The sequence below is a fragment of the Eulemur rufifrons genome, chromosome 1 (genome assembly GCF_041146395.1).
Source record: "Eulemur rufifrons isolate Redbay chromosome 1, OSU_ERuf_1, whole genome shotgun sequence".
Classification (NCBI taxonomy): domain Eukaryota; kingdom Metazoa; phylum Chordata; class Mammalia; order Primates; family Lemuridae; genus Eulemur; species Eulemur rufifrons.
The window spans coordinates 29,406,076-29,419,925 of NC_090983.1; the positions used below are offsets into that span (position 1 = coordinate 29,406,076).

At 40.0% G+C, this 13,850-nt stretch overlaps 1 protein-coding gene across 1 annotated transcript in view; it reads right to left on the minus strand.

Annotated features, from left to right (window-relative positions):
- Window positions 1–9,663: 9,663 nt before the first annotated feature.
- The window catches only part of CD28 (CD28 molecule), a 73,721-nt gene continuing 69,534 nt past the window's right edge, over window positions 9,664–13,850 (minus strand). Inside the window, exon 4 of the mRNA XM_069468099.1 lies at window positions 9,664–10,646. Within this exon, the coding sequence (XP_069324200.1) occupies window positions 10,518–10,646 (129 nt within the window). The 3' untranslated portion in view covers window positions 9,664–10,517. The remainder of the gene's footprint in view (window positions 10,647–13,850) is intronic.

Sequence of the window (13,850 nt, forward strand, 5' to 3'; positions counted from 1 at the left end):
AAAGGATGAGGATCCAGGCCCAGTACATTTGCCTTGGTCTTCTGATAAGATTTCATTAGAAGAAAATTTTAAATATGAGTATATTTTGAATTTTTAAATGTAACATATCCAAAAATACATTTTACAAGTATAAAGACCTATTTTGCCTATAGGTCCCTGGAGTTTAGACCAGCACTAAGGAACACAAGGGTAGAAAGAGATTGCTCAGCTAGAAGAATCTTGAAAAATTTTACTGGTGTGTGATGTATTGTACTCCCAAGAACTGCATGCCAATGTTCCCATTTTTCACATACACAGTTTAAGTCAAAATACAACTATAATTCCTCAGGATTCTTCCAGCGGGTGTTCTTTCTCATCAATTCATATGACAAAAGGAAGAGAAGGAGAAAGTCTTAATGATCTCTGGCGGAGGTCCTTGTATCTTCTGCTATTCTGTGACTTGTAACACTCCCAATACACAATGTGTTCAAAGAAGCAAGTTTCCAAAATTTCATGTGTCAGCAGATATGGATAGTGTCCTGAATGTGATAATAACATTTAGTTATTCAAGGTTACCAGAGACTGATAATTGAGCATGACAATAGGATAAGACACTATTGAGTCAAGTTCATTATATCCTCAAATAATATAATCTATGAGTATTTATACACATCAGTAAACATGAAGAGTTCTAGAATGCTTTAAGCTTCATGCAATAGAAAATCCAACTCAAAATGGCTTAAATAATACAGTTATTTATTGTCTCACATGACAAGAAGTGGAAAGAAGAATAGTTTCAGAGTTGGTTCAATCTGCAGCTCAACAATGTCATCAAGAGCCAGGTTCTTTCCTTCTTTCTGCTCTGCCTGCCTCGCTCCTTTCATGGTCCTAAGGTGGTTGTTTCAGGTGCTGCTTGTAGACACAACATTCTACAGCAGAAAAGAGAATGTTTATTTCCAAACATCTCTTTTTAAGAATAAGGAAAAAATTTCCCAGAGTCCTCCATGAATACACCATGAGATTATTGGTCAGAATTTTGCCAAAAATTGCCTAAACCAATCACTGATGAGAAGGCTAGGACTACTATTCTGGCTTAAACCAGTCATTATCCACTTCCTGGGGAACTCCCCAGAAGCACATGGAGGTGTAAATACTTGAACACAATTAGAGTTCTGTTTGTAGCCAAGGAAAGGTACAGATAAAGAATGTCTTAAAATGTATATCAATGGGTACATTAAAACAACTTAAACTGTAAATTTCCCAAGTCTTTTTATAATACCTAGTTCATCTAATTTATCAAAAACCAAAATAGCTTATAGATATTTATCAAATGAAAGATAGTCTTTCATTTATCCATCCATTTATTCATTCAGTCAAGATATTCTGAGTGCCCATCATATTCAAGATATAGTTTGCTATGAAGAATTCAATGTGAGTTGATTCCATCAAGAAGTTTATTATTTGGAAAATGCCAAACTTTAAAAAATGATATAACAGTTTCTCATGGTATAATGTGAAGGTGCATTTCAACTTAAATTTACCAAAAACAAATCCACCAATCTCATCAAATTTTCAAGATTTCTAGCCTAAGCTTATGAATAAAATTCATTATTTTCTTGAAAGAAAGTGATATAAGCAATTTTGGTAAATTAGTGAATGTAACCGTTATAGGAAATTACAGGTTTATTCAAATAATCCTGATGGACAAATATCAAACAAAACATGTATGTCTATAAGACTTAGAAATGTGATGGTGGGGAAAACCCAAAACAATGGTATTTATCATAGGAAGAGAATTATAGAAGGGTTATGATACAGAGCATGAAAACTATGATGGGAATCAGCCTCGAGATTATTTAGTCTGGTCCCCTCATGCACTAATAACTGGGAAACGACAGTAGACTCTGCATTAACTGAAAGTTTCCAGGGACATCCTAAGTACTAATCCCAAACCCGGTATTCTCCAGGTCACAAAAACATATTTGTTTTTCCTCTTAGATCTGAACTAGGAAGTTTCTTTTCACATTACTCCTCAAAGACAGCACCACCGGATGTATGTCAAGAAAAACCAACTAAAGTGTGCAGAGACGAGGGGAAGCAAAGACTAAGTAAAAGGGACCCAGGAGAGAAATGTTTACAGTATTAAGAACCATTCCTTTTTTTTTTTTTTTTTTTTTTTTTTTTGGTTTGTTTTATTATGTTTTAACTGTTGTTCATCTTAATCCCTGTTTCGAGAATGGGAATATAACTTATTCTATAAAGCTCAGTAACCAAGTAGCAGAAAGGCAAGCATTCTGTCAGGACCACAGTAGCCCCATACATGAGGGCATGAGAAAAGGCTCTCCCTCCTTTATCAAGCTGGTGCAAAGTTTAATGAGGGGAGCCTGGCTCAATTTCAGCCCCCTCTATCCCTTCCATTAGGGGCCCTTGTGCAGGGCACACAATGTATAAATGTGCACAATTGTCCTACATTTTGGAGAACAAAAATCTTGGTTCCAGAGGCTGTTCACCCAGACTCAGAACTTGAATGCCATGTACCAAGTCAGGATAAATCCATTCTGCTAGAAGCTTTTTTCGTTACTAATATTCTAGACTGTTGGTGCAATAATCCTAATCATTTGACATTTTAGAGGCAATTTCCTGATCTTGGCTGGACAGACCAGGCTAAATGCAACATTTGGCCCTATTTTTAAATGGCCCAGATGGTGTGAATGGGTGTGTGGCTCAGGGTGTCCCCGTACGCTGGGCTGCTTCCAGGGAACAATTTGTACCTTGGGTGTAACCAGCAGCTATAGATGGGAGTGGGGGAAAGGGGACGAGAGATGGTAAGGGTCAGGACAGTGCCTCTTTGATCTGGATAAAACTGATTTCACCTGTTACCTGTGACATACTGAGCCTTACTTTAGGTTCACAAGGGACTGCTCTTGGTCACCTATAAAATGCAATCCAAGTGCAAATTGAAAAAAACATAAATAGTAGGCCAATTCTGAGACAGCTGCTTCAGACCTCTTCTCCACCCACCCCAGGTTGGATTGGGTATTCTACGTGGGTAAGAATTAGCAGGGAAGTTGATCATGTTCGTTACAGAGGAAGGCCATTCTCAGCCCCCTTCCTTCTGTAAATAGAAATTTGTTTCCTTGGAGATCACAAAGCTTGGATGCCTAGAAAAGAGAAGAAAGAGCAAAGAGGATTTGAGAGAAAAGTAACCACAATTCCCAAGATTTTTAGGCATTTAGCAATACTACAAGGGCTGTCCAGAAAGCATCCAGCCATGTAAGCATTTGCATTATATTAACAATGGCTGGATACTTTCCAGACAGCCCTAGGATACAGAGGACTCTTGTCATCCTGAAAAAACTTCTCATTTCCTTTACTTATAACTTCCCATTTCTCCTACCTCAAATGGCTTTTCCTTAGATGAAATTTCTTCCTTCTCCTTAATTGATCTGTGCCCTTCTTTCATATCAGATACTTGACACTAATCACTCCCACAAGCCTTTACACACACCCAAACTGATTTCTTCCAGCCCTAAAAATGTAGATAGTGACTGGAACTGAAATACAAGCTTGTAGCTAAAATTGTGGCTTAGATATAAGGCAAGGATCAGCAAACTGCAATCTGTAGGCCAAACCAGCCCACCGCCTGCCTTTATACAGCTCATGAGCTAAAAATGGATTTTACATGTGTAAATGGTAGGGGGAAAAAAATCAAAGGGATTAATGCATGACATGAAAATTATATGAAATTCAAATAAATATTCATAAATAAAGGTTTACTGGAATGCAGACATGTCCATTTGTTTATATATTGTCTATGGCTGCTTTCCCACTACAGTGGCATAATCAATTAGCTACAAGAGACTGTACGGTCACAGAGCCTAAAATACTTACTATCTGGCCCTTTCAGAAAAAAAAAAAAATTGCCAATTCCTGGCTTAAGACATTAAAAGATATTAAATAATAAGAGATATTAAATAAGAATATCTCAAAGAAATAAATTTCAGGCAAACCAACAAGACTAGGGCTATCAAGTAGCCACATTAAGGTCTAAATCCCACAATCAAGACCAAGTGGTTACCCTGAGGAGCGGGGAAAAGTGAGCAGGAAAAAGAAAATCTATGGAGGGATATACAAAGTGTACACTCTACACTGGATGAGCACTAGCAGGGAGATAATAATGTCTGCGGTGCTCACTGCCACATCCCTGAACCTAGCCCACTTCTTAGAGCAGGGTAGGTGCTCATTAACTAGTTATCAACTGAATGAAGAGGAAGGAGAAACACAAAGCAAGTGCAACAAGGGTTGCACAGGGTTGGGAGTAAAAAAGTGTCCCCAAGAACATCCTCAAGTTTGTCTATCCTTTGTAATATGTCATGGGTTCCCAAAAGTTAGCAAAAATCCTGACTTTGGAAGCTAAGCGTGTGCCCAAGAGACTGAAGAAATAACTAAATAACTGTGGTAACTTCCCTGATGTGCATTCAAGCTCACCTTTTCCACCCACTTCCTCAGTCACCAGATGCAAATGTATTTAGTCCAGAGACTAAATTCAGACGTGGAGATTAGCAAGGGGAAGGAAAGCAAATATGAAATAAACAGCACCACTTGTCACTGTTGATCTTTGATTAACTGGCTCTTCTTTCCGAAACGGGGCCCCTCTCTCTCTGCTTGCAGGTGACACCCACACATATCCTTCAGTGTTGGCACAGATGCTTACTCAGATAACAACTGGAGTTCATGCTGCACATTTTCATCTTCGTGTGTCATCATCACCATGTAAAACCACAACTATAGGAAAACAAAGCTGTTTTCTGCTCTTCTGTCTCAACTGACATTTCCACCCAGCTCACGATTTGTTCTTTGGAGCCAGACTAGTGTTTAAAGCTGTCACTAAGATAGCTCTGCCTGATGAAGTGCAAGTAAAATCCAATCCACTCCTACCATGAAATCAATTCACCTTTCTTTGACTTTTTTACCCCTTGAATTCTTGGCACTCAAGAACCCTTTCACAGGGTTTAAACAGGCACATAGGATAGGGGAATGGGTTTTGTGAAGAACACATTCTGGCCCTTAGAGTTGCACCAAGAATGAGGTCAGCTTGGGAAAGCTGATGTATTCGTCCATCACCCAAATTTCATCTCAATCGGTTTTCAAGTGTTGGGCGCAGTGTCAGCACCCTGAAAGGAACAAGAGACACACTGAGAAAGTGTGCCACGTTCTGTTCTAGACAGTGGCCTGAGTTTCTAAGTGCTGGGAGCTTGTGAATCTTCAAAAGAAAAGCATGCTTCTTCTGGGATGCCTAATCGGACAAAGTTGAGCAGTCCAGCACCCAGATACGTTCCTGAAGAAACAAACTTTCTTACGAGCAGCACCACTGAAAAGTCAAGAGTTAGGCCTCAGTTTAGGAAACATAAATAGACATTAGGAGAAGTAAAAGTTACCAAGCAAGCTTCTGGTATGGTTCCCAGACCACTCCACTTACTATGGCTCAGTGGGGTGGTCAGGCCCCCATTGCAATGAATCCAGAAATTTCTTTAATTTTCCTCACCCATTCATCCATTATCTCTATTCCAGACAAGATGAGAGCAGAGAAAGGGTGCTGCTTAAAAAGGAATCAATCTGTTTTAACAGACTGGAGGGGAAAAACTGAATTCAGAGTTGTGAGCAACTGCAGTATTCACAGAGTTGTATAGCTGGAATGTGATGGAAGGTCTGCTAAGTGAAGTCTTGAAGTTTGCACTTTAATTTGTTTTGAACTTAAGTTTCAAGGTACTAGACCATTTTTGCAAAACTAGGGTACGCTGTTTTTATTAGCACAGTAAAGGAGACCTATTGAGCAAATTCACTTAATGGCTGACTTCTTTTAATTTAATTTAATTTTTTTTTTTTTTTTTTTTTTTAACCAATCTTATTTGTTTCCAGTTGATTTTATTTGTCCTATTGGACCATGAGCTGACTAGCTGAGTTCAGTCTTTCTTGGAGTAGTAAGAGACATGTAAGCTTACATTTTTCAAGTTTTAGTTACTTTTATTAAGTTTAACAAGCTCCATTTCAACAAAGAAAAGAGTCAGTTTGGAGATCACGCTGATTTGACTCCAAGTTACCCTCAAAGTAAAATATACAATCAAGGAAACAGAAGCTGCTACATGAATTATCAGACCAGCTCTCGTGTCTGTTGTTTGAGGGCCTTCCCCTACCCACAAGATGATAGCTCTGTGTGTGTGGGTATGTGTGTGTGTGTGTGTGTCTGTGTGTTTGATATAAATATGATTCAAATTTTCAACTTGCTCCAAATGCCGCAAGTTTTGTTTGTTGTTATTTTATTTTCAAACTATTGCAAGCTATTTGAGTGTTCAGCTGTGACATAAGCAGGACAGGTGAAGAAGCTGATTCCCAGTTTTTGAGCTCTTTTTGAATCAGAGACAGGTAAGGCATTTATAGAATTTACTGGAGTAAAATCACCCCACAGAAAAGAGTGGCAGGTCAGCAGTAGCAAAGGATTTTAACTACAAAGGCAAAATTTTCAGAAGTCTTAGGTTAATAATATGTTTAAAACCTAGTCAATACTCCCTTAAGAGGGAATTTGAGGACTTCAATGGAAAATCAACTTGCTCCTGACTGTGGCTTATTTAACACGACTTTTTAGCATGATTCTTTCTAACAGTATTGGTTTTCCTCACTACACAAAAATTTCTAAAATGTAAATGAACTTATATTCATTAGATTTTCTTTCACCAGATTTGGTTGTATATATTTGCTTTATCTCCTGTTTTCCTAATACAGTGAATTTTTGAACTTATTAACAGGAAAGTAGAAAATAGAACTGGCTTTCTTCTTCTCGAAGTGTGATTAGAACATTTAGACTGACCATTAATTCATAAGGCCATGTGAAATTCATCCACTCAGTCAATAAATATTTATTGTATGCCAGGCACTGTTCTAGGCACTGGGGATACAGCAATAAACAAAACAGACAAAGTTCTTTCCCTCATGGAGCTTACATTCTAGTTGGGGAAACAAACAATTAACAAATAAATAAGTAAAATGTCTAGTGTAAGAGATGGTAAATTGCTACGGAGAAAAACAGGCAAGGAAAGCGGACAGTGTGTGAGGGTATTTAACTAGGGGAAAGGTGACACTTGAGCCAGGGACTCAAAGGAGGCAAGGGAGCAATCCAGGTAGATAGAGGGAACAGTATGTGTAAAGGCCTTGAAATGGGAACATGCTTGTGACATTTGAGGAAGACTATGTCAGAAAGCATGTATATACCTCTGATAGGGATTACCTGAGCCTCCAATGGCCTTGCAGATAACACAGACTCACTCACCCCAGGTCTTGAGAGAGTCCATGCCGCTATATTTGACCTGGGTTAATAAGAGGTCTATGGCAGTCGTGATCCTTGTTCTGGGTCCATCACTGGCACCATCTTCAATCTCCAGCATGTAGTTGAATTTAACACCTTGGGATCAGTCCCCAGACCTGGATAGTTGCCATCTGGCAGTGTAAAATGCTGTGATGAAGGATGAGACATCCAGCTGGCTGCAAACACCCCATTAAAATTGCCATGAGGACTGGTGGCTCAGTTAGTTATCCTTAGGGACTGGTGGAGTCAAGGCTGAAACATCCAAGCATTCACATCACACAGAATTGCACAGGTAAGCCCAGCCTGACATCTCAGAGAGGTAAACTATTGGTCTAATGAGAAATCGTGGTTAAAGCTAAGCAAATAAACCAGAAATGTACCATTCTTGGAGTGAAATTAGTATTTGAAAGTCTAGCTTTAAAAAAAAAAAAGGCTAAATTGGAGATTTATACAAGGATTTATCCCACACCTCTTTTAAATAGCAAGTTTTCTCCAGAATAATTGCCAAAGTGAAGCATGTCTACTCTTAAAGTGTATCTTTCCTAATACTTACAGACAATATTAAAGTACAAATTTAAAACAGGCATATGGTAGTTTAGTAATTTTATCACAGAATACATAGAACATAATGTACACTTGGTCTCTTTAAATTGGCATGCTTAGCCTAAAATAGTAAGCTCACAATCAAAAATTACAGGAATACCATTAATTATAAGACTTTTACAATAATAGCAGCAAATGACATTGTTTTCTTCATAATTACCATATCTGAAACTATAAAACCTTTGCTCCAACCACTGTTTTTAAGCCATTTCTTGGTTCATACTAATAGTGAAAATGTCCTTCCCTATGTAACATTTCTACTTTGTTTCTGTTCAGAGTGAGTAAGAAAAATCTCAAGTATGATTCATCTTTAGTAAACCAGTTTAGTTCCAGTTAGAAAATAGAACCATTTATTACATTAGATTAAATCTTTCCATTTTTAAAAAATTTATTTATTTGCTATTGCCCTCTCTAAAACTTCTCCAGCTCTGTCATTTTCAAATACAATCTGATAAGCTGGATTGAAGAACTCTGGGTACCAAGAAGCCAGCAAGTAGCACAAGTGCCAGTGTAAATTCAACAGTCCTTCGTTACTCAGGCACTGCTGAGTTTGATCTTCTTTGGACTGATTAAATCATGCAATGGAAGTCCATTTAAAAATCAACCAGAGTACAATATTTGTTGTCTGGAATCATAAGATTCCTATCCCTTACCTCCTCCCCACATTTAAAAAAATAAACAGTTAAAAGCCTTCTTTATATACATTAAAAATGGGGAAGGGGAATGCCCTATATTTCATTACAGGATAAAATACTCCAAGAAACAGGAAAATGGTGGCAGATAAGAGGTTCTCATATATTATAGCACCTCATCCCCGAGTAGTGGGTTTAAATTTGTGTTACAATGTTCCCTCCCTTCTTAGGTCATTGCCCAGTTGAATTTTTTTACCTAATTCTTTATCTACATGGTAATCATAATAATAGCTAACATTATATGACAGGCATGATACTAAATGCCAGGGATAAGAAAAGACAAAGACTTGGGCCATGCCCTCATGGAGATCTTTAGCATAGGAACAGAATTTTGTGATCATTTTCTCCACTTTATAGTTGAAGAATCATAGTCTTAGATTGGGTGACTTGCCTGAGGCCATTCAACTAGTAATAGGACTTGAACCAAGTCTATCTGCCTCTCAAAACTAGGCTCCTCCAACACCTGAATTAACTGAAGCACTGAGCAACATTGTAAAGACAGCGGTAGAGCCATTCTTCAAGGTCCCCGGGCGTATTCCAGTTGATCCAAACTGGAGGCAGAAAAATATCCATGGTCATTCCAGGGTCAGGCCTTGCAGAGTCTCTTGAGAACTTTGATGCTGTCTCAAAAAACTCACTCCAAAATACTTCCCCATGTCAGTGGATCTCTAGGGTACAGGGGCAGCTGAATCCAGAGTTTTGGAGCTCCAATCCCTAAAGCATTTCAAGTCCCTGTAAAGGAGCTCTCACCAGGGCTCCTTCTGCCTGATGCCTTCTGGAAAGCTTCCACCCGATGCCATCCACCTCCTCAGCACATGGCAAGAATTTCATCATTCCCTTCTATTCTCCCTCCTCCAAAAGAAGCTTTCTGGGACTCATCCCTCACACCCTCATGAATGCTAACGTCCCTTTTCACAGTATCCTCACTTCTCTGGCTCTCTTTCGGCAACCCACTTCAGATCTCCACACACACACTAGAGAGACCAACTGTGTGAACCTGAAACGTATGGAACAGCAAAGCCATAACATGGTTTGACTGGGATGAGCTGTTAAACAAATAATCCTTCCTAGCATTCAAATAATTTTGACCTAAAGTGACCTTATTTTCTGACACATTCTTCGTTGGTGTGGGAGAACTATTTCATTCTTTTGAAATCATACTGTGAACATTAACACTGAATTACCATCACAGGGAATGAGAAAAGCAAGTCGATTTGCCTGGCATTGCTTTGAGGGGATTCCATCACTCAGAGAAACTAAATATGGTCAAAATTCCTCAAAGACAATGTCTACATCCTTCTAAACTAAAAGGAAAACATTAAATAGGAACTAAATGGCTCATTTCATGAGTAGGAGACAGTGTTTTAATGGTTTTAAAATACTCAAGTCTCCCTCCCCCTCCCCCTACTCTAACTGTTCCCACCCTAAACACCCATTTAACCAAAAGGAATGATTATCTGGCCTTCCTTCTCCATGTAAAACATCCGTGGATATCACACTTTGCTAGACTGAGATGTGCAGATGAGTGGGAAAGGAAACAGGCTCAGCTAGCAGCTTGGAAGCATATTTCAAGGCCAACAGAATCCACTCACTTTGTGTTTTCTACCCTAGCTTCTCAGTCAAGCCAATAATACGTGGTAAGTTTGAACCTGGGTTTTGGCACTACAAGACCTGGCCTGCCACAGGAAATTTCTTCGACTTCATTTCAAAGTTTCAAAATGGTCTTGACATTTGGTCCAGTCACTCAAGAAAACTTGGCATTGGTGGCCCTAACAGGGGCCCGAGGTGGCCGGCTGACGACGAGGCGGTCCTTTCCTATCCAGAGCAGTGGTGTTGAGCAGGTGGGGGGTGCCAGCCGGTGGGCTTCTGGACAGGCGTCCGTGTCAGGAGCGGTAGGCCGCAAAGTCACGGGCCGGGGCGTAGGGCTGGTAGTGTTTGCGGGTGGGCCCGGGCCGCCGCGGAGTCATGTTCATGTAGTCGCTCTGAAGGAGCCTGCTCCTCTTACTCCTCATCTGCAGCAAAGAGAAGTGTCAATGTGGAGGGACGGGGGATGTCGCGGAAGGAGTTCTAACTGTGCAGAACATTGACTGTCAACTGACATGAACACCAGCATTCCCTGAGCACCCCGGACTTGGGGAAGGACTAATCCAACCTAATCGCTGACTCTTCTGAGTGATCTCAGTAAAACAAAGTATTTTAGAGAAAACCCATCCATGTAACTCTCAATACTGCTATTTGACCTGAATTCCAAAAGCATACTGATTAACATACCTACTGTTGATATCTAAGTACACTTGAAGGCCCTTCCTCCTTTGAGTAGGTTAAGCCTATCCCCATTGCAATCTTCTTATTATACACTAGCATTTGCATAATAAGCTGTTCTTCCATAATTAACCAGAAGGACCTTCAGCTCCTCCAGAGTCTGCTATAATCATAAATTTGTAAAAGTCAAGTGCAATTAATGGGGATTTACAGTTCCAGACAACTAGTTACACTCCTATTCCTTTATGAGTATAGGGATAAGAATGTCACTCATCTCTATTCTGTAGGCTCAGCTCCCTCGCAAGGAATTTCTACCAGGAGTGAAAACAGGGGCAATACTGAACCTGAGGCAAAAGTTGCAGTCACCATGATCTTAGCAGAGTTTTTGACTGAGGGTTAGGAGCACCATTTTCTGGATTAAGGTGATAGTATATTTTACATTTTTAACAAAAGACCTGTAGAAATTCTAAAAATATAAAGCCATCTAGGTTTCTGGATTCAGAATTCTCTATTATGAAAAAAAAAATCTATTTCCTGGCACATAAACCTGATGCCTAAGTACATACGCTGTACATGAATGACATGACGCCTGAATGAATAAATAAGTGAACAGCTTCAGCCCTGGTCTTATTTCCATACACTCCTGCCTGAGCCCTTCACACCTTCCTTGTCAAATGGAAGAGTAAGCACTAAAGAAAGGTTTGGTAAACATGGACCTTCATGTGACACAACTGCCACGTTCTCAGTCCTCATCTTTTTGAACTCTCAGCAGCCTTCTGTACTATTGATTACTCTCCTTCTTGCAACCTTCTTCCTCTTTGTCTTCTGTGACATCCGGTTTTCATCCTACCTCTCTGGCCACTCCTCCCCTGCCTCCCTTGTAAGCTCATCCTTCTCTAACTGGCCATTCAATGTTAGAATTCCTCACAGCTTAGTCGTAGGCCTCTTCCTCTACTCACTCTATCCTCATCCACATTCACAGCTTCAATTACCAACTATTCATCTGAATTTATATCTCTGGACTAGACCTCAAAGGCACTCTAAACTCAACATGTCCAGAACAAGACTCAAGATCTTCCCCAAACATCTACTCCTTTCCAAGTGTTTCTCATCACGGTGAATGACACTACCATATATATATAGTTGCCCAAGGCAGACCTCCTAAGTCTCATCCTTGACACTTCAAGCTTTCTTAGCCCCTGTCCCAGGAGATATCCAGCAAAATCTGAAGACATTTTGGGTACCACAACAGAGAGGGATGCTACTGGCATCTTGTGAGTAAAGGCCAGAGATGCTGCTAAACATCCTACAATGTATAAAGCAGCCCCCTGCAACAAAGAATTATCTTGGTTCCACATCCTTTCTATAAATGAAAGACTAGAGCTTTCTTGGGCACAGGGTTATAGCAGGGCAGAGGTAGACCAAGAAAATGTGTGTCCCCAAATAAGTGTAGAAGACTGCTGATGATAACCTGGGAAGCATTTTTAGTACTTACTCCAACCCTGATGACTCCCTTTTCCAAACCCCTAAGTGACAGTCTTTTCCAAACAAAATGATAGCTGGTAGAGAGGCCCTGATAATAAAGATGTCTTGACTCTGAGGTTTTCCAGGTTGCACAGAAAGATAATGAAAGATCTGCTGCAATCAGCCCCCATGTTTACCCTAATGCTATTATCAAATGGTGAATTTACTTATTTACCCTAACTCTAAACACAGCAGTGGGATGGAAATGATACATGCATGGCTGGGAACGCCATACAGAACCCACAGTGCCCATGTGCATCTAGCATGTGTGTATATGTGTGCAGGGAGTACCCACCTTCTGTGTCTGTGTGACTATCACCTATTCCACCCTTTCACCAATGTTGGGTAACAATGTGTGATTTCAGGACCTCCTCCTTTGCCCTGGCCCCCACACCAGCCTTACCCACTTGTTTCCTGGGAGCAGCAGCAGCACACAGGAATGCACAAGGTAATCTACTTAAAGACATGGTCTTCAAGGATCTACTGGATAAAAAGGCAGATTCTACCTGTACACAACTATCCACATGGGAACACCATGTTTTTTAAAAGGCTCCTTTCGACTAGGAAAAGGAACAAGTTTTACCAGCTCAGCTGAGTGAATGGAGAAGTGAGTGAGAGTAACAGGTGCTGGTCTGTGGCAGCCTGACTGAGGGGCGCTCTTTATTTACTCAAATGTCAACATCAGGTCAAGAACTGAGATAGAATCTGCAGCTGCTCCCAGAAACCCACTCAGTCCAGAACTGCCTGCGGTAGCACATCACAGGCACTCAGGAAGTTCCAGAAAACAGCACCCTATTCCAAGGCACACTACAGAGCAGCCAAAAATAGCATCCCAGAAAATTACCAAGAACGTGGCTAACCTCCAGGGATCCCTAATGGCCTAGATGCCCAGCTCAGCAAGGTGCTTGCTTAAATAGCAATAGCAGGAAAAGATGAGCCCAGGGTAAAAAATGCTATTATATTCTATGAAATATAGATATATTTTTATTTACCCCAATTTGTTAAGAGAGTACAAAGACCTAGGTTTGTGATGTAACTAAAGGGTGGTTCTTATTGGGTAACCTAATGGACTACAAGAGGCCACAGATGATAGACATGCCAAGCACTAAGGCTACCCAATTCACGGGGAATCTATGAGACAAAGTAACACCATAATAAGTTTTCTCAAGACTAAAGCAAGATCTGATTGATAAATGGGTGGTCAGTAAAAAAATAAATAAATAAAAGACAAAGCAAAATAAACCTTACAAGGATTTTGTAGTGCTGCCAAAGAAAAACTCCTGAGTGTCTATGATGTGTCTGAGTTGAAAGTGAACTGTTCAAACTCATTGAAAGTGAGAAGCTGTTTTTGTTCCTGTGGGCAATTCAAGTCACTCAAATTAGTGCCTCATTATATTATAGAAACTGACATTCTAATGCATATTTATAAT